The sequence below is a fragment of the Mastacembelus armatus genome, chromosome 3 (genome assembly GCF_900324485.2).
Source record: "Mastacembelus armatus chromosome 3, fMasArm1.2, whole genome shotgun sequence".
Lineage (NCBI taxonomy): Eukaryota > Metazoa > Chordata > Actinopteri > Synbranchiformes > Mastacembelidae > Mastacembelus > Mastacembelus armatus.
The window spans coordinates 25,179,699-25,207,621 of NC_046635.1; the positions used below are offsets into that span (position 1 = coordinate 25,179,699).

The 27,923-nt window shown below is 39.7% G+C and overlaps 1 protein-coding gene across 2 annotated transcripts; it reads left to right on the forward strand.

Moving 5' to 3' along the window:
- The first annotated feature begins 118 nt into the window (after positions 1-118).
- On the forward strand, positions 119-27,417 carry mmp15b (matrix metallopeptidase 15b). Of its 2 annotated transcripts, XM_026293622.1 has the most exons (11): positions 148-238; positions 1,352-1,587; positions 7,887-8,035; positions 8,309-8,431; positions 8,823-9,130; positions 12,886-13,047; positions 13,675-13,871; positions 17,489-17,627; positions 20,678-20,828; positions 21,303-21,421; positions 22,176-27,417. In XM_026293622.1, the coding sequence occupies exons 3-11, from the start codon at positions 7,899-7,901 to the stop codon at positions 22,658-22,660; spliced, it is 1,821 nt and encodes a 606-aa protein (XP_026149407.1). In that variant the 5' UTR covers positions 148-238; positions 1,352-1,587; positions 7,887-7,898; the 3' UTR covers positions 22,661-27,417. The 2 variants fall into 2 exon arrangements, with proteins under 2 accessions (XP_026149406.1, XP_026149407.1); XM_026293621.1 differs by lacking the exon at positions 1,352-1,587 and having other exon boundaries at positions 119-238.
- The last annotated feature ends 506 nt before the right edge of the window (positions 27,418-27,923 follow it).

Sequence of the window (27,923 nt, forward strand, 5' to 3'; positions counted from 1 at the left end):
GCACTGTTGAAGACCGCGCTTTTACCTTAATCTAGCAACACTGCGAATAACAGCTTAAAAACTCGGTAGGACTTTACAGCCGCAACCAACGACGACTGGTTTGTCTCGCGCCGGGACCATGGCCTCCACCTCGCGGGAAAGGTGCTTCTGGTTGCTGTGGAGACGGATCCTCCTCGCGCTTTGGCTGTGTGCGCTCGTGGCGCGTGGAGCAGAGGATGAGGGCACTTTCAGCGCAGAGGTAAATAACAACAGCAGCAACAATATGATAATAATAATAATATTAATCATCACAATAACACAAGCAGCGGTTTGACTGTCTTAGACTCACTAAATAACGCTCATTACTGACGAACTGCAGTGAAACAAGAAGCAGCAGAGATTAGACTAGACTTTATAATACTTCCTTAAACACTTATAGCATTGCACACTGTGAAAATGTCAAAAAAATAAAAGGTCAAAAGCTGCATTTGCTTAGACAGAATCAGAGATTTCGCCACAGCACTACAATGAGTACGATTTGACATGTCATTTCTTAAGTAATTACATAATTATATAAATTAACCACATTATAACAGAGCAATTTAAATATTACGCGTTTGGCCAGGATGCAATGTAACATTACTTTATGGTTTTAAAAGGGGTGGAAAATTTAACTTCCCTCATTTTATTCAGTTCATATGAAAATATGATTTTTACTTGTGTTATAAAGTTGTTATAAAGTGAGACAAGGCATGTTGTTTAATATTAATGACACTATTTAGGCTATATAATATGCTCAGCACACTTATTTCCCATGTGGGTCGTTTGGTCAGCAAAATTGACAGGCAGGTGTACACTCCATGGCACATGATCATTTAACAGACATAACAGGACTTGTATATTACAGTCAGTTATAAACATTGCAAGGGCGCAAGCAATATCCTGTCATGGACCCACCATTCAAATCTTTAATGTATTATATTTCCACTGTAGGACCCACATTTTGTCTCGCCTATCTCAAAGACACTATCTGGTCTCTGGACTAATCAGTATACTAGCATTTGGGAGTACTAACCCTAAAATGTATTTGAATCACTAAACACAATAGAAAAGCATTAAACTCATGGTCATAGACACTTATACTGTCTTTTAAGGAGCTATGGTTCATTTATCTATTGAGAATCAAACCTGATCAGTAATTATCACAGAGTGACAAAACTGCCCCACTCACATCTTCATCACGATATTAAGTGTGGTCTTTCCTCTTGGCCTGCTATTTTATGTGCTCCTCATATTACCTCTTCTTCTGACCTATTAACCAGTAGGGAAACCAGATCACATTTATTCCATGTTTATTTATGTGTGTTACTAGACACCAAGCTGCAGCCAAGTGCCAAGTTTGGATCTGAACCAATTCGTCTTACATTCCTGCACCATCAGTCCAGCAACTATCCAGCACACATTTGTTTTTAGAGGCAGCTGACTATAAGAGATAAGATTTGACTTTATACCTATTAAAAGGTAATTAGGGGTGGAGCTCTTCTTCCTGTTGTAGCGTGTTGTTTGACAGAGAGGGAGACCGACAGCGAGACTAACAGGCCATTAGAGGTGAGTTTGCATTACCAAAAGAGCTACCAGGGTCTGGTTGTCAGTCAGGTTACAACACATTCTTGTAGGGGATTATCATAGCTGGTGTGTGTGTACAGGTGTGTTTGCTAAAATGTCTTAATGAGACACAAGATGGACGGTTAACAGAATGTGTAGACAAACGAGAAGTTGACTGCGAAAATTACTTATCTTACTAATCTTGTAGTTTTATGAGCAGTGGACTTTGCCCATAGAGGCTGATTTCATGCAGTGTTCTTTGAACTGTCTGATCAGTCACTGAAACACCAGTTTCCACACAAGTTCTTTTATAACTTTGTTCATGCTGTTAGCTTTTATCGGAAATCACAGGTGTACTCATTTTTGTGCAGTGATCACAGGTAAACTCACTTCTGTTGCACTGAGATTGTACTTTGTAGATTGTATTTATGTCATCCATCTCTCCTGTTTGCTTTATACAAAAGATAAGCCGAGGCTTGTTGGGCCAGCAGCTACTTCATATATGGCTTCAAACCCGGATCAGGCTTGCTATGTCCACCCATTCTACAGTCATTGGTCTATGCCTTTTGGATAAATAGAAGTTAAACCTTATTGATGATTACTGTCTATCAAAGTAAAGTAAGGCTGCACCACTGATTTGAGAAGACACGACTGCCTTAAAAACAGAATATTCTTGTGCAGAGTGTTGTGAAAGGAACTGAATGTCTATGAAAATCAAGCCAATAATAAATATTGTTTTTCTCCTGTCCATTTTTTTCATTTACATTTTTTAAAGGAGTGTTAGGTCTGCTTTAAGTTTGCAAGCAAAACAGTTTTCAGCTACTTTTTTTATAAGATTCATATCCTCCTGAGAACCAAGGAAAATAAGTGTCTTCCAATTTCTTGTTTTTGTAATTTCCTACCTATTTCTGGTTAAAAAAACATGTTACAATTTAGACTTTTTTAAAAATTTATTTTTATTTTTAATTTTATAGCATGTCCACTGTAGTGGACCATAGGACCATTTGGATGTGAACAAACTGTCCACTACAAGGGACACAAGTCAGTGGGCTGGGTCTCAGGAGGATATGAAGATATACATACGTAGACTTACACACAAGGTGGTTTGAGAAACTGTGACACAAAGTCACAGTACAGAGTTGTTAGTTTGGTGGAAATTGTGATAAGCACCTGCCACTTGTGGCTCCCTGTCTAACAAGTTTAGATTGTTATTTTGTATAGCAGCAGAAGTGTTTGCTTTAAAGGCTGAGTTTAAAAGTCAGCAGTGGTTCAGCACATGTGGTAAGGAGTGGACACTTATAGGCGCTAGATAGATAGTATAACTTTAACTGTTACTTGGAAGATGTAAAGAAGTCATGCTATTCTTTTGCTGACAGTTCTGCTGCTCACAGATTTACTTTTATAAATGTACGAATGGCCATGATTTGCCTTGTTTGGATTATTTCAAAGTAGCCAGTAGCTTTACAGTCTGTATTGGATTGTGTGGAAACAACATTATACACCCACTCTACAGATAATTCATATACTGGAATACCTCATCTGAAGCTGAATCTGAGTATCACTTGAAATGTAGTTGAAGCCATATGTTTAGGAATTGGTTTGAGACCTCACCTCCTACTCTGTCTGGACAAAAAGGATGGAGTGGGAGGTTAGAAAAAAGAGGGAAAGGAAAGGGACTATCAAATGACCAGAATCAGATCATTTTTGATTGGAAAAATAGAAATGCCACTGCAACAACCAAGGGAAACATGTGATAGAGTTATTTATAAAAAAGGGAATGAGAGACGAAGATGGCCAGAGAAAGTTGACAGTGAGAGTAGTGGTCACTCTCAGCTGTGCAGCATGTGATGGCTGAATGTGACAGCTGTTCTCTAACAGGGACACACACATACACACTCCATGCACAGGCATACTGGGCCTGGGAGTCCAAAGCATCTCTGCAAATACAATGGAGTCTGTTGTCTGAAGAGGGAGAGCTGTGAGAGAAAACTTGTGAATAGGAATGGAAGAGGCTGAGTGGATGAGCACAGGGAGAGACACAGCCATGATTAGACAGGCTGTATAGACACAGTGGTGAGGAGAGAAGTAATCATGGCTTATTATTGCACCACATAAGTAGACAACTTCCTCAGTTCGTATCCTCTTTATATCCCTGTAATTTGCAACGTGCCGTCTCTTCACATTCCAGCTACTTCCCCCCTATTCCCCTGTGATTGGTTTTCATAATCTCCACAAAGCCTCACATTGCTACAGTGATGGGACAGGGCAGGGGCACACCATGAGATGGGAATTATCTCTGGGCAATTGCACATTTATGTTTTATGCTTGGCTCTTTAATGTGAAAGTGCTTCAGGAAATCTTCAAACTGAACAAATCAAATTCTGTTCCTCCTCTCTGTTTGTGTCTCCCACTGTTCCATTTACTTATCCATCCCTTTGGTAGGACTTTGGGGGGTAAGAGATGGCAGCAGATCAAGCCTCAGAATAAAAGCTCTGTTAGTATCTTGGCTGACATTGTGGTGGACACACACACTGAAACACACACACTTTTGGCAGGTTTTACAGCTCCTTGTATATTGCTAGGCCTGGTTTTGGCAGGTAAGCCCAAGGACTCTGTGAAAGACCATTTAATAGACGAGGCCCAGCGTTCACATGCACACACACGAGCACTCCCCTATTCCTCCTGTTGTCTAAGACTTGTTTTGTATTCAACCCAGCCGATGAGGCAAGGTGAGCGGCCAGACTGAAGTGCTTTACTGTTTTAGACGTTGGAGGTGAGGGGTGGCATGGGCTCATATGCCTCCATACATCTTCCCAACAGCACTGCAGCTCTGCCCTTGTACTTGACTAGAGCATGTTGTAAATACTTATTGGGGAGGGACAGTGTAGACACAAAAACACACAGCACAAAGACACTAACATCAACAGGCATAAAGGTATTTCCTGGCCTCATCAACTACTGTTACTGCAGCAAGACAACCTTGTAGAGATGTTGGTCACAAACAGCTGGAATGTGATATATCAAGATATGCGTGTTGGAGATCACACAGGGCAACACCTTGGGTTTTTCTTTAAATGACTTTTATTGGAATTCAGATGGGAATTGCAACGTTACCCCCACTCTTTCTCCCCAGTGCCTTTTGTGGTTGGGCGACCATTACTTGGCGCATTACAGCATTGCAAAGTGCTTTTATCTTTAGACAGTATGAAATATGAACAGCATTAGCTGACATGAACCAACAATCAATACTGTTCATTACTAATCAGCTCATGAAAGATTTTCTGTCTTTTGTGGAAATGTTTTTTGTCATTTAGAAATTTTGCTTAAATCAATCTAGCGAATCTTACCCTTTCAGAATTAACAGTTTGCCTAAAAGATTGATAATTGAATGCAGATGCAGGAGTTATGATTAACACAAACCTGTTGGAAAGGTGCATTCTAAATATTTGATACTTAACATATGGCAATTAACTAAAACCCTACCACACACAGTGATTGTTCAACTCCTATGTGCATTTAAACTGTGTAATCACATTTGCAAAACCAAACACATAAGAGGAAAAGCATCGGAAATGTAGGAAACAATACTTTTTTGACTCTGACATAAGTCACAATCATTACCCAAGATAGTGTTATGTTTGATTTACCATGTTGCAACCACGAGATGCAACTCTCATGGTTGATCTGCCTAATGTGTACTGGCTTCTTATCTTAAAACAAGTCAGTGTGTTATTGTGTAATTATTACTCACTTCATTATACAGTGTTGTTGGTGTCTTTGTTGTTAATATGTAACTGTAGAAGTATGCTAAAATTTTTAAAGATTAAATGTTTTTCCTCCCTTTGAACTGTGTGTTTGTATGTGAGCAAATGAAAGAGAGTATTTAGATAGTGTTTCAGGAAGTGCATATTTGCTTTTAAGTGTGTGTATGTGTGTGTGCGTGTATGCATGTTTTAAACCTCCTTATCTAAAGGCAGAGGTGGGTCCGGGTCATGTCCAGTTCATCCCCACTTTACGCCTCTTCCTGCTCCCACCCACACATGAACATGCACACACATATACACAGAGTTGACATGGTCAGTGCATCCACTAAAAGAAAGCGAAAACGAAGGTTGAGACACAACTAGGGAATAACAAATAATATTTAGAGTTCTAACAGGCAGTCTAACTTTCAGGCAGTTAGATCATTAATATGCATCAGTCAAAAACTGCTATACTGAAATAAAACAGCAAAAACTGTTGGTACCACATATGTAAAAACTTCACCACATAGCACCGTGTCTCTACAAATGTGTTGGGGCATAAAGATGAAAATAGTTTTTCAAAGTTTGAGCTTCTTTGGCCACATGTTCCAAAGCCTAAGGGCTCAAATTCTTGTGGTTTTCATCCGTGACCTCCTGTTAGCCAAGAGATCAAGGAGGTCTCAGGTGCAGAGGGCCAGAGAGTTTAGCCTCACTGCACTGTAACTTTAACTTACATGGATGTTTACATCCAAAGAAATGTTCTGCATTGACTTCATTACATTTTAAAAATGTGAACAAATAGTTCAGTTAAATGTTAAAATCTTGTTTTCTTTAACATCTGAAAATTCATTTTAGTGCCTTTTTTTGGCAAATGAATATACTGTGTAATTTATTGTTGTACAGTTTTCTACTGCTGCCAGAAAAACACCTTCAAGGAAGGAGAGGTGCTACTTAACCAAGGCTATATATTAATAGTGGCAGCAATCATCAACTATCTTTAATTAATCACAAAGCATACGAATCCATGAGGATCTGTTTGACCCTGCTTGAGCATTTGGCAATGACTGATCAGGCATTATGTGTTCACTTCATGATTATTAATCGCAGCTGCACTGTAAGGACTGATCTAATGAAGGAGAAAGGATACATGCTTTTGCCTGCATGTATCCTTTCTCCTTCTCTTTCATGTTAGTTTTGGACAGTTTTTGTCCAATGAAGGATGTAGGAGGAAATGTACTGTGGTTGTGGAAAGCACCTGTCAGTTGCTTTGTACTGATAATATCAATTCCTCTCATCAGTAGGTGACCAAAGTGGGGCGTAGGTCCACAGGTCTGCTTTTTGACCTCTTTAATATAAGTTATATTGTTCTTGAGTAGACAGTGCAGGGCACTCAGGCAGACGGTAAACAGAGTAAATCAAGGTAGGTCAGGGAGACACTTTGTAATTTGTTTTCATTGGACTGTGGGGACATTTTGTTTGTTCGAGATGCACATACACAGAATAAACGTTTTGTCTGGGTCTGGAATTACCACTTCCATTAACCAATTTGGTGGGCAGTAGGCTATATGCCTAGAGGGCTTATTATATACAGTATTTCATATTTATAAGATGTGTTTGCTGTATGTGTATGTGAGTGATGGAAACATTGAAAGAGATAAGTTAATTTTTATGGCTTTAAAGGATTGGATAAGTCAATAAAAAGCTTTATCAAGTAGATTTTAGCATTGTGAAAGATGGGCATAAACTAGAGAGCAGCACACACAGCTACACTACAAGCATGAGCACAGATATGCACACCCTGCCATCAGGAGTGTGTCCATGTGTAAGTGTATCTAATGTCTCAGACTACCCGATATGAAAGTGCTAGTTTGTGTGTGCGTGTGATATTAAGTTTCTGCATAACAGGTGGGATAGACTTTGCGTCATCTGTGATTGGGTCAAGTATCACATTTTCTCCCTCAAGTCTGTCATTAACACCCATCCCCCAGCCCTCCCAACATACTCCCAAAATACAGTCAGATACAGCAAACCCTACACTGTTCTCATTCAGGCTGATCCTCCCTGCTTTCTCTCTTTTATATACAAAACAATCATGCAGCCTATCACATCTTAGAGAAACTACAATCTCCTGTAAAACAGGACATTCAACATACAAGATTAAATTGGGTGTAATTTCAGTCAGAGAACCAAGGCGAATCTCTGTCGTCATCATGTTACAGAAGTTGAAGTTGAGGAGGAGACAAACTTCAGAATACCCAGGGCTTCAGATCATTCCTCTCAGCTGTAAACAACACAAATTGCCCAGCTGTTTTGTCTCCATAATTTCTTTTTTGTTGTTCTTCGTATAGTTCACTTCTTAATTACATAAAAATGTCATGTTTTTAAGATTTTATCATGTTTATCATGGAGAAAAATATTGTGGTATTCTGATTTAGGGCATAGTTTTATTTTGTCATGCTGGCAACATCAGTAAAATTTGATATAAACCCATTGACTATTTTTTTTACCTAGTGTACTTTTTTGTAATAGCCTTCTATATGTTTTTCTTCCTGTGTGCAGGCATGGCTGAGGATGTACGGTTACCTGCCCCAGGCAAGCAGACAGATGTCAACCATGCGATCGGCTCAGATCCTGTCCAATGCCATTAGCGACATGCAGCGGTTCTATGGCCTGGAGGTCACTGGACAGATGGACCCTCAAACCGTCAGGTCAGCACGGTTTAACTAGGATGCTTTTGTACATTTACACTTACATCTACCCAGATCCCTAAACATCTGCTAAATTGCTAATTTTAAGTTTTACAAAGTCCTTGAAAGGTTTTTAGTGGAATGATTTGACCTAGAATTTGGAAATATGGACTTTAAATCATATTGGGCATTTTAACATCATACTCCCCTTCATCTCTTCACTTGGATGCTTCTTCATTTCAACATACACACAAATTACTTTTGCCTTTTCTTGACTTCTTTCAATTCCTCCAGTGCGATGAAGAGACCCCGCTGCGGTGTGCCTGACAAGTTTGGAGGCCAGATTAAAACCAATGTGCGGCGGAAACGCTATGCCCTCACCGGACATAAATGGAACAAGAACCACCTCACTTACAGGTAACATAAGGAACATAAGGAAATTTTTTGTATAAAGAAAGACCAACCTGCCACAAATGCACAACAGAACATGCATGGTTTACGTTATTGTGGTTTATTACTTATTCCGGATAGGATTTTAATTTATTCAGTGTTTATGTTTGTTTCAAATCGATATGCAGGCTTGACTGCACTCAACTCAACATTTAAACATTTTTAAACATTTAGACATAATTAATGTTCTCTTCCCCAAATTTGACAAATATCTCAAATTGCCAATGGTGGAATAAAGAAAAAAGTTTAACAAATTGCTTATGAATCCATACAGAGATATTTTACATGCAGCTAATAACAAACTCTGGCCTGTGTAATATGTAATATGTTTTTCCTTTTTCCCTTCTTCATCCCATAGTATCCAGAACTACACTCCCAAGATTGGAGAGTATAACTCGTATGAGGCCATCCGGCGAGCCTTTAAAGTGTGGGAGAGTGTCACCCCACTTACCTTTGACGAAATCCCCTTCCAGGAGATCAAATATGGACGCCGGAAGGAGCCCGACATCATGATCTTCTTCGCTTCGGGTTTTCATGGAGACAGTTCTCCTTTTGATGGGGAGGGGGGCTTCCTAGCTCATGCCTACTTTCCTGGACCTGGAATGGGTGGGGACACACACTTTGACTCCGATGAACCATGGACCATAGGAAACCAGAACATACAAGGTAACTGGAAACTATCACTATAATAGTAATTATATGTGAGTGTACATGTGTTTTATGGATTTTAGGGACAGCGGCCATTTTTTATTGGACAACCAAATACTACGGATAAAAATTATTAAAAAGCATGAAAAGCATCAGAAAAGAAAGTGATGTTCCAAGCATAGAAGAAGTTTTTAGAACTCTGAAAAGAAATAGTCTTTAGTGGCTTCAGGTGGGTGGCTTGTTTACAGCACTAGTTGAGTCTGTGTATAGTAGATCTGTGTTTATGTTTATTCAGCAGTACAGAGAGTTTTTTGTGTTCTGAAGCTTTTTCTTGAGGACTTGGATATTGCAAGGGAATCATTAGCTTAACTTTCTGGTGGAAGTGGAGGATTGAGGGGTTATTAGGTCTTTGATCAATTCTGTAGGCGTTCAGCTGATGAGCAGTGCGCAGTGCCAGAGTCATGTCAGGTTGAATAGGTTGTAATGAATCTATATAATAGATTGTACAGCTGTCCCCATCACTTTCCTCCACACCTATCTAGAGTTGGCATGCTTCACCTAACCGTTTCATCTCTCATTTGTCAGGCACTGCTACGCCATTTATCCCAGTAAAAGTTCAAAGCGGAAACTTGGTGACATCATGCAATCTTTGCCCCAAATGGACCTCCTTGTGGTTCTCAAATTTACTCCTGATTATATTGCTCAGAACTATTACTGACATGCACTAATCCTTAAACCCTGTGGTCCATGCATCATGTTCTGTGCACTCTCTACTGGGCACACATGTTTTGTGAGGTTAGTTGCTGGCAATGGCAAAATGTGCTTTTTGAGGACTACAGTTTAATAAAATCATTGCCAAAATCTAACCTCATCTCTAAATACTTTAGGTTTAACCTTAAGATGCATCTTACAATTTCTAACTTAAAACTAATCATATACAGAACTGAGGATTACAAAAATATCTTTCTCTTATTCTGTGCACCCATTAACCCTGATTACCAGAAAATGATTTTTATGTGACAATGGGCTTTCCTACCCTGTTATCTACATACACACAGCAGATGCAGACAGACAATCTTTGTGTGTACTTGCATGATGAGTCTTTATGTGTTTATCTTTGTGATCAGCTGTCTGTGGGATGTGTTGCAGGACAGATCACAGGGATGGTGGAATGCCACAGTAAGTGGGAGTGTGTTCCAGCCGGGGAGCTCTGTAGTCTGGTCCCTTTGTTGCACTCCACTCCTTAAATGCAAAGTTTCAAAGTACAACCAAATTACTATCTTTTCTGGCTTAATGTAAACACACGTCTAGCGTGTACAACCTTTCACAGATGTGGTCTTAATTGAACATTTTTACAGCTGTCCAGTTGCATTACTGCTGAATTGTAGCCCGTACCCTTGGTGGAATTTATATTTTGTCATTCAAACTTGCTGTCCAGCACTCATGCAGATTGATCTGGCAGCTGGCTATTGGAGTCATAGTTTATATTATGGTCAGGAGTATCTTTTCCTCTATTATTACAGAAACAATATAAACACCAAAAATGTTTTGGTTGATTCAGGTAATTGTTTGTTAATTAATGATTAATATTAATGAATTATTTATTCAAAAATTCTAAATTTCTGGTGGTTAAGTCTTCTCAAATATAAAGATGTGCTTATTTTCAATGTTTTCTATCATTGTAAATGATCCATCATATTATCTGTCTGTCTGGTCTAGCCTATTTCAAATAAGATATTTGCTGGTAAATATGATTTTTTTCTAGTACTAGCGCAATATAGAGATATTAATTCAATTCAGTTTATTTGTACAGCACCAAATCACAATGAAATCATCTCAAGGCACTTTACATAGAACCCACCAAATCCCTTATGAGCAAGCACTTGGTGACTGTGGAGAGAAAAAAAGCTCCCTTTAACAGACGAAACCTCCAGCAGAACTGGGCTCATTTTGGGCGGCCACCTATCTTTTTTAAAATGGCTTTCTGAAAGATCTACCACTGTTAATATGCTGGAACAAACAGAGGTAGAGGACATTGCTCCTTGACTGGAAGAGCCATGTTTAAATCTGTGTAAGCAACTGTCCTGCTGCGGTGTCCTGGAACATGAAAGAGAAGCATTTCAGACCTTTGTTCTCCTTTTCTGGTGGGGTCAAACAAAAAAAGACTTTAGCTTAAGGATCAAACACATAAAAAAGAAAAATCTGACAGCAATTGACAATAAAAGCACAAATACATGTCGTTCATTCTTTGTATTCAGTGCATTCCCTCATTTGTCAATGACTAACAATTGTATTGGATGAAAAATGATTGGTGTGTACCTTGTGATGCACAATGATAAGTCAGTCTTTCTTCGCAGATGGTCTAACAAAAACAGCTTTTACACTTTGCTGACATGCACACTCAGACATACCTTACGCAGCTGAAACACTGTCAGCCATTAGCAGTAAAAGGTCAGAAGCCTTTATGGTTCTTTGTGGTCAGATGAGGTTAATGTGACTAAGTCAGTCACTGGCAAAAAACAGAGTGCACTTGGAGAGTAACTTTTGGTTGTCTGGGTGCTGCTTTAGAGTGTTTCACACTCTAGTTTTTATACTAGTTGTCCCTTCCCTTTGGTTGCTGATGACCTGGTGTGGGTGTGAAATGTGGTGAACAAGTGAACAAAACTTCAGAGAGCTGAAATAGGACTTGAATGAAAATGCCTGCCTAGGGTAGCCAGAATTAGATGCAATGACTGAACATGTACTTTTGTGAAGAAGTTTACTCTAGCTTTTCTCAGTCAAACTGAATAGTTGTCACGGTTACCTCACAAAGGCCTCTTTATTTGCTCTTATTGCTCTCTCTCTCTCACTGTCTCTTTGTTCATTCTCAGCTATCTCTAGCATTCTGTCTTACCCCTTTGCTGTTTCCTCTCCTTGGAGTGTTAGCATGCCATGATGACATTCATGTGACTCTGAAATTATAGATGGTGGGGAAGATGAACTGCGTGTATGGTTTTATGTGTGTGTGTGTGTGTGTGTGTGTGTGTGTGTGTGTGTGTGTGCGTGTGTGTGTGTGTGTGTGTGTGGGGAAGAGGAAATGAGGAGATGCACAAGGGCAGAAAGCCAGAGCATCTCCCCTTCCCTTGCATGCACAGCAGTGACATCACCAAGTCCCACTCCCCCAGCGGCATGATGTCAGTGGCACAGATCTGACCAATCAGCATGTGCCAGACATAATGCCTGCAAGTTCAAAGTTCACGGAGAGCAGGGCTGTGCAACAAAGAGGTTTTGACTGAAGGGAAGTACCTCACTGTGTCCTGGCTTCACCTCAGACCGACCATATAAGAATATTTTAGTCAGTCCTAAACCAGGTTTTCTTTGGCTTTACTTTTGTGCACAGACGAAGTTGATCCTGTCAGTGTGTCACAGCTGTGTGGTGGTCTTGTCAGTATGTAATTACTGTGGTGACAGTTGACAACAGCATTCCTTGATTGGTTAGAAATGTTAGAAATATGTGCTGATTCAAATCAGCAATCAAATCTGGGTGTCAGAGGTAATCTCACACATGAACTGCATGGATATATAAGGACTTTTTTCTCTCTGTTGTCCTACGCATGTGTTTTTTTAATTCATTTTTTTATTAGTCACACATCAATGTCTGAGAACAGGAGGACATGTATATTCTCTCTTACTCCTGTACAGAAATTGTCCTTTAAGTGATTATGTTAAAAATTGAATGTATATTGTCTAACTTTCTTCTCTTTCCATTTCTTTGCTCCATTATATCCATACAGGCAATGACCTCTTCCTGGTAGCAGTGCATGAGCTGGGACACGCCCTTGGTTTAGAGCACTCCAATAACCCACTGGCCATCATGGCTCCATTTTACCAGTGGATGGAGACTGAGAATTTCCAACTGCCTGATGATGACCGGCGAGGCATACAGCAGATCTATGGTAGGATTTCTGTTTGATGACACTCTCGGTGCCCAGTGGATATAATACTAAGGGTGTGTTAAATTATGAAGACATGAACTGGTGATTTGCACATTTTTTTCTGCATGTTTTGAATAACAATGTAATCAAAGATTTTTATTCTAAATCACCATCCTAGAGGGTTGCCTTAATTTTAGAAATCATTTACCAGCTTTAAATACATCAATTAACATTGAAGAAGTAGAATTTTAAAATAATTAAATTATATCTTGATAAATGTCTTTCTTGCCAAGAAAGACTGGAAGCAGCGATTTAAAAATTCTGCTTAGCAGCACCTGTAGGACTCACTAATTAAGACATCTTGTTTGTTTAATCTGTACCAACATCAAGTGTAAAAACAACACAGTATGGTTGTGTGAAGCAATGTGAAATTGTATCACCATCACAAAGTCATCAGAGAAATGTGTTACTTGAAGGTGCTTCTAAACACCTTTTCTGTCTTCATTTGAGCCATAGTTTGCTGTTTTTCCATGTTTTCATTTTTATGCTAGGCTAAGTCATCTTAAAGTCATCTTCTCTCTTTTTTTCAGCCATATATCCTGTCATCATGCATAATGTGGTAAAATAGGTGTTTGTTTCTCCCTGCAGGTCAACCAGACAGTGGACCCACACAGGCCCTGCCCACAGTGACAGCCCGCCGCCCAGAGCCTAGGCCACCTCAAACACCTCCTCGGCATCCCGATCGCCCCAGAACCACGGAAAGACCAGATCACTACGGACCCAATATCTGTGAAGGGAACTTTGACACAGTTGCTATGCTCCGAGGAGAGATGTTTGTTTTCAAGGTAAGTGGTTTGAGCATTGGGTGGCCCCAAATATCCAATGCTCAAACCTGTTTCACTTAACAGTCGCTTGATGAGCAAGTGTTAAGTATAAAACATCAGAAGAGGTATGCTTATCTTCACAATGGTTTATTATATGTCTTTTCTTGGAAAATCAGATGGCTTCCATCAGAGGAGCTGTTCTGTCAAGTTAACTGCATTAATAAATTTGTTATTTTTTTCTGGAGAATCAGTTTAAAACAAATGGTGTGTGCAGAGTCTGTTTTCAACGAGGTCCTTGTGGATTGTAAACCAACAGGACTGGTGTTTTTTATGAGATGGAACACTGTTTAAGGGGTGTGGTGTGGTCAGGTGTTTGCTTTAAAGAGCCTCTGGACCCACATGCAAAACATTAATAAGAGCTAAAGCAGCCGTGAGCTATTAGCTGGGTTTTTACCTTTAAGAGATATGTCTTAGAACGCTCTGCTGTTGGATGTATTTGTGTTTGCTGGGTTTTATAACTCCTTTCATATTTAAGGTCTTTTGATGTTATGCATCCCAGCCCTGTAGTTATTACATGTGTTTTCATAGACTGTGGTCAGAGTTGACAATGTTAAATATTTATGTGGTCATTTAAATTCAGTGAAATATCAGCAGCAAACAGAACAAAATTTTTCCACTGTATTTTCTCCTTTTCAGGATTAGTTCAGTGATAGTCTTTAGACAGTGCAGCTCTACAAAGATAAGGAATGAAGTGTTTCAGTGGGAGAGGCGGTGTACAGTGTTGGCAGCACTGAACCATGAAGAGGTCTGCTGATATTATAGAGAGCTGGACAGAGAATAAATGTACTTTGTTGTAAAGAAGACTCAGGTTCATGCCGAGAAATGTAGTCATGATATCTGAAATCTTGACATTTGACAGAGAACTGCAGCCATAAGGGTGTCAAACAACTGAAGATATCCAACAGTGCTACACTGAACTGGATCCCAGAAAACGTTTGACATGTCTCTGTCAAAGGAGAAATACAAACAATTGTGTGCTTCTGCATGACAACTGTTGATGATGATGACAATACAGAATAGCATAGGGTACAGTATTTAGACATCAAGGTGGCATTCAAAACCAACAGCACTCTTTCAAAGGTCTACTCTATAACAGAGTCCTGTCTCTCCAAACACACACAGAGTTCAGTCTATGAATATCTTTTATCTTGGAATGTAAGTGTGTCTGACACTGACCAGTAGTTATAAGACTTGGCGTCCATCCACCTGGTCATGTGCTGCACATGTCCAACAGTTATATCTGTGTTCTCAGCCAGTAATATCTATGCTTATGTTTCATCCACAGACATGAAGCTAGTCTGAATAGCATTAAACAGTTCCCAAAATGAATGATTTCCATCCCTGCCAGTGGCTCTTAACCTGATGTAAATGATCTGATCTGAGTTAATACAAAGCATAAGCAATTTATATGTTTAACTCGTTAGATTAGCTTTGTGAATATTATTGTGTTACCATTTTTATGTGCAAAAGTTATATTAGAAACAACCATCTACCAACTGCTCAACAGTAAAATTCATCATTGGTGGCTAAGCCAAGGGTTTTACTATTAATCTGCCATCTGAAAGTTAATGGCAATACAGAAGGCTGAAACATTCACATTTATGTCCTCTTCTGGATGCATTGCAATTTTGGTTTTATCTAATGCCCTGTTTTGATTTGTTCATTGCTTTGGTTCCTAACCAATACCTGCAAAATTAATGACATTACCATGAGCCTGAGCTGTGCTTATTAGCAATTATGGTAAACATGGTTAACAATTAACAAATTGCTAAGCATAAGCAAGCTGACATTAAGTTTTAGTTCAGAACACAACTTTGCCTAAAGTTTGCATTCAATCATACAGATACCCTTTAGCTAGTAGTATCTGTCCTCTCATGTATCTGTAGTCCTGCGGGTGTTTTTTTGTTTGGTACATAATTCAGTTTTTTTTTTTCTGATGTATCTGCTGCCTCCAGATAAACCAGCATTGGCAGCATTTTTTTCCATGTGTCGTTCCTCTTTTTTATATCCCAGTAACTTCTTAAAGACATGTCGTACAGAATTGGAAAGCCTGAGACTGCGACGGTCAGCTTTTTGACTCTAAATTGCTTTAAATTTTCTTCACATAGGGTAGTTACCACCTCTGTACGTCAATTCCCTCTGGAATCAAGATTCTTGTAATTGGCTCTAACCTTACTGTTCCTCACACTGTGTCAGAGGATATTTGCATAAAGTTAATCCTTATTCAACTTTTTCCTTACAAAGGGGGGAGAAGCAGGGCAAAGCCTGGAAATGCTTCAGCTTTGTGTCTTTTTTTATGTCTTTCTTCTTTTGCATTAAAAAGGAGGAAGATTGACAAGTGACTTCACACTACAATTATTAGTGTTGTCAGCCAACATTAACTGATTTTAAGTTGTGTGTTTTATTGTCATATAGCACTTGATTTGGGATTTATTTATGGCCGGTGTCCAAAATTCAACTCATTCCTCATTCCTATTCCTCATGCCTATTTGCCTCCATTGTTCTGAAATTGAACTTAAAGGTAGGCATTGTCCTTGTGTTACCCTGCATAGGTAAAATTGCTTACATTACAGTATGCACTGTAATGATTGGGAGTAATCTGTAACACATCAGTACCACTCTGTTCTCCACAAAGTCATGTCCATTAAAAGAAGAAAGGAGCTGTCATTCTGTAGGAAAATTACTTCTTTCTTTCATTCATTTCTAGTATTTGTTCTCAACAGAGTGTCACACATACAGACAACCAGAAGAGCGCACTGAGCTGCTTTCAATATTGAAATTTTTTTCACTGACATCTGGTCCACTCTGCCGAGGACTAATATGGTCAATTCAGTCTGAATCTGGCCAATGCAAGAAGCTGTCAGACCACACAAATCGAACAGGACACGGTCTGTTTGTTCTCTCTCACCTCTCGCTAACGCATCTCCATTCTGTTACATTTCATACTGTGCTGTGCCGTCCTGTCTGCCAATGTGTCCTGCGTGAAGGACAAAACTAGTTGTGCTTGCCAGAAAGAAGCAGTGCTGAGCATTTTAGCGTTACATTATCCAGGACAAGCAGGGCCCACTGACTCACCACTAATGAATGAGTCTGAAGACTTCTAGTGTAAATCTTTCTGGTTGCTTGTCTGCACAGCAAACCCAGCAAATACGAATGTTCACAAGCATAAGTTTCTTTCTCTGCTTGGGTTCAAATATGCTGTGCTGCTGAATTGACAATGAAATTACTCAGTTCTTTGTGAACACAGGCTGTAGTCAACAGAGGGAGTGCAATATGGTGATGTGATAAAGCCACCAGAGGCGGACTATTATTAGTCTGCTAAATGTTCTGCTATTCTTAGTTTATTGTATGTTCTGTTCGAGTTATCCCGCAGAATTCAGCTTGCTTGGCATAAACACCATGACACTGCTATCTGACCTCAGTGGAACAAATAGGTAAAACAACTTAACTAAAGAAAAAACACCTCGAGTATAACTTCTTTTACAGGTTTTTACATCTTTGCATCCTGTGCATACAGTGCATGTTCTTGTGCACAAATGACACACAGTTAAACACACTTCTTAATTTTGTCTTGTCAGGGCCGTTGGTTCTGGCGGGTACGTAGAAACAGGGTTCTGGATAACTACCCCATGCCCATTGGTCACTTCTGGCGGGGCCTGCCTGGAGACATTGATGCTGCCTATGAGAGACATGATGGCAGGTTCGTCTTTTTTAAAGGTTAGTGGCAAATACTCACAAACAACTTACATGCTCCTCAGCACTTCCGGAACATGATGATATCCTCAGTTATGCTGACAGTATTCTGCATTAAAGAAAATTGCACTGCTGCTAATCTTCTTCTATGTACTTGTAATTTTGTACCTCATAGCCCAATAGAGAAAATCAAATAATTTAGCATTTATCACTGTAAAAACAAGAGCAGAGAAAATACAGGTTACTACTGTACTGTGCAGTTTTTATATTTTTGGATGATACGTGTAATAACACAAAATCTAACATTGATACTTGTTTAATGTAGAATACAGAGAATGCAAAGAAGTAACACTTATTTTGTATCACAGTAATATTGTGATTTATTAACACCAGTGTTATTTATTTAGTTATTTATTTTAATGACACTATTTTCTCTGTCATGCCAAGACATATTTATATTTGGATTCAACAGCCAGGTTTTATCATGTGAGTTTGTCTTATATGTGTTTTAGCACGTCAGCTCCTCAAGATGAAAATATTAATTTCTTTTTTTTTTGTAATTCTTTTTTTTAATTGAATTTTCTCTTAATCGTTGGTACACTTCACACATCGGTTAACTTTCAACAAAATACGTGCATAAGTATGCACACATACGTCTGTTAGACTTATGCGTACCCACAGCACTACACCTTTATGTGCCCGCTAGGGCCTACTCTGTACATTCAGAAGCAAAGGAATTAAAGAAAAACTGAGTACAAGAAAATTATTAATAATAAAGAAAACATAATCAAAGTAAAACTATGTACAGACAGGGAGTGATCAGCCAAAGTAAGGAGTTATCTAAAAAATTAGGTCAGCTCTATGGGATGCTATATATTTAGTCCATTTGTCCCAGAAAATATTCATTTCTTTTATATTATATTCTTTAATAATATTCTTTTCATCGTAATAGATAAGATATAGCATTTTATGATAGTACAGGGTTTTGTATCACAAGCATATGTAAGACAAGTATACCTTTATACAACTATACTCTTCCTGCATAGAAAACCATCCACCATCTGGCTTATTCTTTACAGCCCAAATGCAGTTATATTGCCTTATTGTAATTTTAATTTTTTTTTTATTGTCTTTATGTTATCATACTTTAGCTGTAGAAAAGATTCTCAACCTTTTTTCATCTGAAAATAAAGGTGAAGATATACAGTACAGTGGTTCACAATGTACAGTATTCTGCATGCAGTATATAAATCTCTTTGAGCACAGCTCATTATTTATACTGTGAGTCTGAGAACAGCTTGTCTTTTACAACAGTGGATAAAGTTGTTGAAAGAAAAAGAAAGAACTCAGTCTTTAATGCAGCTTGAACTGGGGAGCCGCAGGCTTTGAAGAAGCTGTTGATGATGAGGAGGATGATGTCATTGGCAAGTCTCTCAGTGTGACACTTGGCTGTAAGCCATTAGCAAAGAAAGAACAAGAGAAAGGAAGAGGAAGGAAAGAAAAAGTAAGGTCTGGCAAAGCTGGGAGCACAAGAGAAAGAGAGACAACAACAGCAGGACCAGTCAGATCTACACAAAGGTCTTTATTTTGTATGTGCTTGTGTTCTTGGAGACTTATGAAACATCATCAGTCATGGTCAAAGGTTTGTGGGACTGCTGTGAGAGTTCACATTTGTAATTTGGTGGTAGTATCACAGCATACACTTCACATCAGTCAGCAGGAGTGGACAATGAAATTGAGAACTACTACTGTGTTCCCCTGTGGGGGACCTTATTATTGTCACTTCCCACTCCCTGCTGTGCCGAGCTTGGTGTTTCCAAATGAGGAGTGTCAAACCCAGAGATAAGATGTCAATATGAACACCATACAAACATATTCTACATCGACATTAAAAATCATTCCATGTGTCTTGAGTGACTGAAATGTTATTCATTTGGAGATTTTTTTTATGCCGTACTTACATATACATTCATACACATATTTGGAAATGCCTAAGGAGTTACATGTAGTTGGGATGTATGGAAGGATAGATTTTAGACAAATTAGACATAAAATATGTGGAATATGTAGGATTTTGAAAAGTGTAGTGCAGAAGATCAGAGAACATTACAAAGAATCAGTACAGTAACGTTGAGAAATGTATTCATCCACTTGTCTTGCACAGCTGGTGCATTTCATCAGAGGTTTCACAGCTGTTTTTATCCCTAATGAGTCCAGTTGTAATAGAAACCACACTGTTTATCCCTTCAGAAAAGCAACAGCCGCACAGCAGGAAAGAATAAAGTCTTTTGGTCACTAAAGTGCTCTGCTGTAGTTATGGAAAGACATGGAATAAGTCATGGGATTTTACATCAGGGCTGTGCACCACAGGAACCCTGGGAAGCATTGCGTCAACCTCTTGGTCTCTCCAGATGCTGAGTATAGGGCTTTCATTTTAAATGAGGAGCAAGGGGCTGAGGGTGGGTGGATGGATGAGTGGATGGGTGGCTGGGGGAGAAGGAAGGAGAGAAAAGCATCTTGAAGCCAAGAGGAGAGATGTAATAGTGCCAGGAAGAATGGAGTCCCCCTGTCTGACAGTGAAAAATAACAAAACTTTCCCTTTAGTGAAAAATCTGCTTTAGCTGCTCCTAATGGATAATTACCAGCAAAACCCAAACCCGTTAGTCAATGATGTTGTACTCACTTCTGCTGTGTTTTTTGACTGCTGGCCAACAAATCATTATTACATTCATATAATTTACAAGTGTTTATAAACGCTGGTTTGGTGTCTTGGAAACATTTTACGCTCTTTTTATTCCTCATTCAATTTCAATTATTTAACATATTCTGTGCCAGCAAATAAAATGTATGTGCATGAGCAAAATTTTTATGTACGTATATCTGTTCTCCTATGTGCTTGTGTGTGTAACCAATTGTACATGCCATATATAGTACTATATGATTCTGTGTCTCCCAGACAGAATCTCCCAGAGTCCTAAGAATTATGAGTGGAGTGAATAGGGAATGTCCTGATGAGTGTGTCTAAAAGGATCATCAAACAATATTTCTCTCCTTTTTTTACTGTCTCTTGTCAGGAAACAGATTCTGGCTTTTTAGGGAGGCTAACCTGGAACCCGGATATCCACTGGAGCTGTCCGATTATGGCCAAGATATTCCCTACGACCGAATAGACACAGCAATCTGGTGGGAGCCATCCGGCTACACTTATTTCTTTCAAGGAGACTGGTAATATAGCCTACAACCACTCAGTGTCATATGAAACTCTTCTAATTCAATATATTAATTTAGTATATAAAATTGTCATTAATTTAAAAATTTTGGACCGCATTTTACATATTGAGTTTGATCTGAACCCAAATTATTCTATAAAATAATTTCAACGTGTTGCATGTTGTATGCTCAAATACAACCACTCTAGGGTGGCACTATGGGGGGCAATGACAGTCAGCCAGTCAGTCAGACTCTTTGGTCCAGGCTGAAGCATCTCAGAAACCACATGATTGGTAGCCTTTCAGTTTTTACAGCACAATGTGACCTACTGCTTTGTTTCTCAAGTTACTCAAGTTTGACTGTTCTGTGGAAACTGTACTACACCGTGTAGGCCCAAATATGTACTGTACTGTGTAAGGAGTCTGGAGTTTGCTCTTCTTTAGACAGATGATAAACAGTAACAACTGTGTTCCCCGCTGCTGTTTGCAGGTACTGGCGCTTCAACGAGCAGTCACGCTCAGCTGACAGAGGCTACCCAAAACCAATCAGTGTCTGGGGAACGTCAGTGCCCTCTAATCCAAAAGGAGCCTTCCTCAGTGATGATGGAGGTGAGACAAGTCAAATGGTTTCTGTGTGTGTGTGTGTGTGTGTGTGTGTGTGTGTGTGTGTGTGTGTGTGTGTGTGTGCGTGCGTGCGTGCGTGCGTGCGTGTGCACATCTGAAAAATGGGCAAGGAGGGGCTGGGGCAGAAAGAGACATGCTGGACACAAAGAATCAGGGAGTGGTCATGTAATCCTTGAGAGAGAGGAGTTTGTGTGTTGTTTTTGCTTTGCTGTGTTTAGTAAGAGTGAAGTGGAGAAGAGAGATCCCCAAGCAGAGTGTGTGTTCAATACAGTAGACATTTCTACATTGATAAATAATTAAATGACAGTTTTGATTGAAATTTTGAAGTTCAAATGTTTTAACTTTTGGGAATTATTTCTTTCTTACAAAGAGTTAGATGAGATGAATGACACCAGTGGTCTAAAGGTAGAGCCAGCAGTTGTTGAGCTTAGTTAAGGAGTCTGGAAACACAGACAAAAACTTCACCGTAGGCCCAATGTCAGGCTGTAAGTGAGCAGATGAATACAGACTACTTCCACCTGCTCCAGAACAATTGTGCTAGTTTGCTGTTAGCTGTAGACTATGTGCTGTGTTCAAGTGTCACTTTTTGGCCCAGATGAAATTATAGAGCTAGGTTAGCTCTTTTCTTATGTTTTCAGTTTTTCTGCTAAGCAAAGGTAACTAGCTGCTGGATCAAACTATTATGATCATGGTATTAATTTTTGCATGTTACACCTTCTGATCTCGTTGCTGTCTCCAGCTTATACATTTTTCTACAAGGGTTCCAAATACTGGAAGTTTGACAACCACCGCATGAAGAGCGAACCAGGCTACCCCAAGTCCATCCTAAGAGACTTCATGGGCTGTAATGTGGACCTGGATCCTGACAGGGATGCAGACATAGACCCAGGACGCAAGTACCCAGATGTGAACCATCCACCATTCAACCCAAACGCAGGACGTGATGATGACAAGGGCAAAGACCAGGATGGAACAGACCGTGGTGGAACAGACAAAGATGAAGACTACCGTGAGGGTCGTGAGGAAGACACCAACGAGGTAGACGTGGTCCTGAAGGTGGATGACAGTGAGGAGCGGACCATGAACATCCTGATGGTGACCATCCCACTGGTCCTGGTGCTGTGCATCCTGGGATTGATCTATGCCATTATCAACACACTTCAGAGTAAAGGTGCCCCACGACTGCTGGTGCACTGCAAGCGCTCACTGCAAGACTGGGTTTGACCCTTGACATTAGGGGACACTAAACTTTGAACTTAAATTGGGCCTTAGACACCCTTCCTCTAATCCAACCCTCCCCCAATGATCCATCTGTCTCAAGTCTGTGTTCAGTGGCTCCTGCAAATCTTAGTAAATGTGGTAGTAGATCCATGGAAATACTGTACTGATCCATACACACATACAAACTAGAAGCAAGCATAAATTATGTCTTACAAACACACGTAGGCACACAACCCTAAACTCTTCTGGTCTCCCATGGTGCTCTACAATGAGTTGACTGTAGTCTATTTATGTGAGAGAAGTTTGCACATTGTTTTTTTTTCTTGTTTTTGTTTTGGTTCATTTTGTGTAACTTTGTGTTGTTGTTATTATAATTTCTAAACCAGGAAGGCCGCTCCATTCTCTCTCCCCTCTATGCACCGCCCTCCTCCTTCCCCTAATCTCAGTAGGGGCTTTTTTTCCTTGCTGATAACTTGACATCTGCTTATGCTCTCACAGTTTCCACAAAAGAAAACAAATTGAAAGAAATGAAAGTGTGATTTTTAACTACTTTAAGTAGGGTTGCTTATTGTTCCTTCCTCCTCTCATCTTCATTTTGCGATATCTCTTCCATTTTCTACACAAGTACTGTGTTTCGTGGGCTTGGGGGTGTGTTATAGGGAAACAAGCTCTTTTCATAGTTTATATTAAGTGGTATTTTGAGGATATAAATGAAATTAACTATGAAAAAAAGACCCAAGCATTAGCCTGTTAAATTTGGACTTGTTTTCCTTCTTCATTTTGTGCTCACTCAGGTGAACAATATGTCTACCTTCTTTCTTTTCCTTATTTGGAAGAGCTTTTTTGGCTGAAAAGGTAAACACACTGTAAATGGGGGGCCACTTCCCGTAACGTTCATTTATGTGGCTAATTCTCAGAATGCTCTCTTTTCTGTCAACAATGAGACCCATTTCTTTGTGTAGCAACACAGACAGACAAATGGTTCATTTAAAAAAAACAGCTCCCTGTGAAATAAGACAGGAGAGGGAGCATTCATGGCATCTGTGTTTGTGACATAAAACAAGAGGGAAACAAAGAAAGCCATGGCCTTTATCTTGAGAACAGGATGCAACACAGCAGTCGTGGGGTGCAACTAATGTGCCATGCAGTTTATAATGGGCTTTTTACTGCTGGTGTTTTTAAACAAACAATTAATGAAACCTCACCGATGACCTGTGCTCTTTCTGTTGTAAAGGTAGTGTAGCACAGCTCCGGTGCCAGGGTGGGCTTGGGCCATACAGGCTCATGTGAGCACAGACTAATCCTCTTCATTAAAAAACAGCAGGTGTGTGCAAATGCTGTTAACCCCTGTGACCCCTAAACTAAACTTTGAACTCCCAGAAGTCAAACACTCTGCACTCCTTTTTCATCTCATAAAAACAGAGATAGAGCGAAGACACAGAATACTCTCCGTCTTAACTACTGATTATATCAGTATTAAAGGACTACTACTTCCAGGTTTTTGAAATTCTTAGCTGCATTACTACAACCACTGGTTTTCCAGTGTGTGAAAGTCAACTAGCACACTATTTAAACCAAATAATAACACAACTGGAAAAAAACGCGCAGACTTTAAATGTTTATTTTGATGGATGATAGAACTCAAGTAATCTGCTGACTGATTTGTATGTATACTGTTAAAAACAAAAGGAAGCTATTGGTTATGGAAACATACGCTGCAAAATTTTAAGATAACAGCATGGTTCATGAAATGGTTAGTGTGAAATTGTTATTACATTGTTAAAAAATAGTAAAGGGGGTACAAAACTGGAAGACCCCGATAACCGTGTGGTTTTGGTGGAGCACCATATACAAATGCACATACAGCAATGCACAACAGTCTTCTCTCCCCCCTCTATATATCTCTGTCTCCCCCGTTTCCTTTTTGCCTTTGACCCACTGAATAATAAAAAAATTCACCCTCTCCCAAAACAAAAACAAAAACCAAAACAATGATATTGCCCTTTTTTTTTTACAGAATAGAAAGAGCAGAGATAATTTCCCGCAACCCATTTAAAAGTACAGTAACAACACACTTGTGGAATCTAGAGCATTGTTTCAAGGTATTCATAAGAATTTAGCATTAGTTTAGTGGAAAACAAAGATCAGGCTAAAGTGGGAGAGAAAGATCAGGGGTGGGCATAGATTGGATAACATAAGAGTGTGACTTCGAATAATAAATTGGTGGAAGGCTTATCTGGAGTAGCATTAATAAGTGCACTGCCACTCTGACCAGACCCAGCTCAGCTCACTTGGCTCAGGTTACACAGATGTGGAAGCATAGGGTGAGGACAGACTGAATATCCTGCAGCTGAGGCAAGGAAGGGGGGGAAGGAGAAGGAAGCCTGACCTCGTCTCCCGGAGCTTGCAAAGTTTGTATCTCAGGAATAAGGAGGGGTGGGAAGAGAGAGGAAAAAAGAGAGAAGGCTTTGATGGCTCTATCCTATTGGCAACAGCCCATGTGACCCAAATTCTCCTGCTAACTCAACAACAGTGCTGGCCAAAGAGGAAACTTTAGCTTATAGTGGGTGGTGGGCCTTTTTAGGAAGGTTTGCTGAAACTGCTTTGCTTGTAACTGTGGTACGTACAACCTGCATACTGATTCCACCCCTGACTTTGAAGCAGTAGCAGTTGTGGTTTATCTGTCTTTCTTTTGTTCCAGTCAGACTGTAACTTGTATTTTTAGAGTAGATACATAACCTTGCTGTTCTGTTAATCTTTTAGGCCTCAAGTTTGGTGAAGACATAATAACATGTGACAGTGAAAGTTACCAGGACACTTGCAGTGAAAAGGAAGAAAAGGAAGCGTATGATCTGCCATCACCAGTAGTCTGGAGATTGATGTATGGTCAATCGATAGTGGTTGCCAGGAAACGGTGTCCTGTGTCCATCGCTCACCTCCTCATCATCAGGGCTGGGGGTTGGCGGGCACAGCTAATCAGCGTTAAAAGCACCCCCACCCTCCTCTCCTGTTCTGCTCTTCCATTGGTCCTAGAGACACATCAATGAGTGCTTAGACATCCGAGCATCTGGATAGGCTCAGAAAACGCAGACTCATTGCTCTAGACAAAGCACTATGTTTGGAGTTCTTCTGTATCAACCTTCCTTTTCTCCTCTGTAACCTTCATACAGTGAGCCCGCAGGGAGTTAACTACTCGAGAGCTAAAGCAACCACTTCAAAGTTGAAAACGTCAAGTGCACCTGAGTTTGCTTTACTTGAAATCACAGTTTCAGTGATTCAGCAGTTTAAAGCAATCCACACTGTGAGTGTGGATTAGTATAGCTCGTTGTCTCAGGACACCAAGCAGAGGAGAAATATTGAAAAGTTGGGAAAGAAATCTGTCAGGGCTGATTGATGAATGCTTGTGTGTGTGTTTTGAGGTGTTTACTTAATCAGCTCTACTCTCCATAAGTGAGGCCTGTTCTCTGACTGTAAATCTCCCACACTCTCTTTATCCCCACTCCTCCGCATACTCAGCCCAGCCCTCTAAGCCCGAGGGGATCGTAATAACAACAATGGCCTTCTCTCTCTCTCTTTCACTCATTTTCTCCTCCCCCTACTTTCTCTCTTCCTAATACACACACACAAACATATTATTGTCTTTCCCAATCTCACCTTCCCTCCCTCTCCTCCCCTTTTAGGATAAAACTCCAGGCCAAGGTCCAGCCTCACAAAGCAGAGCCTTTTTTTTTTTTTTTTTTCAGCTCCACCTCCTTGTTCAGTAACATTTAATACTGTGTAAGGTTTCAGATTTGGCAGCAGGATGTCACATTGAAATATCACGTTGCAAAGCATGAAGTTCTTCCTTGTTAATGCCTTGTTCCTTTTGAAGCACAGGTCCTTGATGCAAAGTTTAAAGTAAGGTTAGCACATTGCTGAGCTTGTCAGAGCTTTCATCTCTCTTCGGATGTCTTTCTCCAAACATTGCATGTAAAGTGCTCCTGACTGAGGCCAGCTTTTTCATCTATGAGCAAACCAATTCTTTGTGTCATTTATTTGAATGAATACCTGTGTTAAAATCTCCAAAAACTCTTCAGAAGACAGGTGTTTTTTCTAGCTGTTTTTGTGCTTTCCATTTTGGGATTTTTCCATTTCAGCTTCCTGTGGACAGCGTGTATCCCTGCACTGGCTAATAACGACCAGCTTCAAAAACCCAATGCATCAGTCCTGTATAACGTTCAGATCAATAAATATCAGACTGAAAATATCAAAGAAAAAAATTCCTGTTCAGTGTGACATGCAGCAAGATTGAGTTTTATTTCAGTTTCTGGTCGACCGTGGGCTGTTCAGATGCTTCTCTCTTTGCCTACGGTGCATCTCAACTTGCTCTTAGGGTCCATCCACTCTGAAACCACTCATTTTAAATCACCACTCGGCTCACTCATCCAATAACCGCGGGAATGAAACAGAAAAGAGGGCTGGCAAATGACTATCAGCACCTGTGTCATCTCTTAGCCCTGGATGAGTCCTGTGGATCAGCTCTCATTGTGTTTCACACACATGGACCGAAAAAGTTGTGTAGCCCACTTAAGAAAACTGTTTCCATCCACTAACTGCAGCTACAGTAGTAGAGAGTAGATCTTGCTGGATTCAGTCAATTCTGCACTGAACATTAATAGAATGTGGCATTTCACACTAGGCCCTCTTGAACTTCTCTTCATTACTGTCTGGGTAATGGTTCAGTGACTTTCTAAAAAAAAAAAAAAAAAAAAAAAAAAACATCACCATCGTCCCAAACTGGGATGAGCTTGGGAAAAAAAATACACAAAAAAAGAAAGCAGCAGTCAATCAAAACAGATGAAGTTGTTGTTTGTCTTTAATAATTTGTCTTATTTTGATTTTTATTTTGTGCATTTTTCTTCTCCAAACTTGATATTATATTTTTGTTAATAACATTCCAATTAATTTTTTCGATTGGTTGTTAATGTTTGTTTTTTCTGTAGAAAATGTTAAGATTTTATACATTTGTGTTGTTGTGTGTCACCTCTAGTTGAGTGTGTTAACAAGCCATGCTGGACATGTACACATTAAAAATTGCTCTAAAAATATTCAAATGAGTGTTTTTGTAAGACTTTCATATTGTCACTGGAGTAGTACAATGCTTTCTGAGGGATTTCTGCACACACTTTTACACACACACACGTCACACACAGCCTCTGCTCTCTTCCTGCAGTGATGTCACTGCCCATAGTGCCTAATTTCCTCTCACATGGGACATGCTACACCG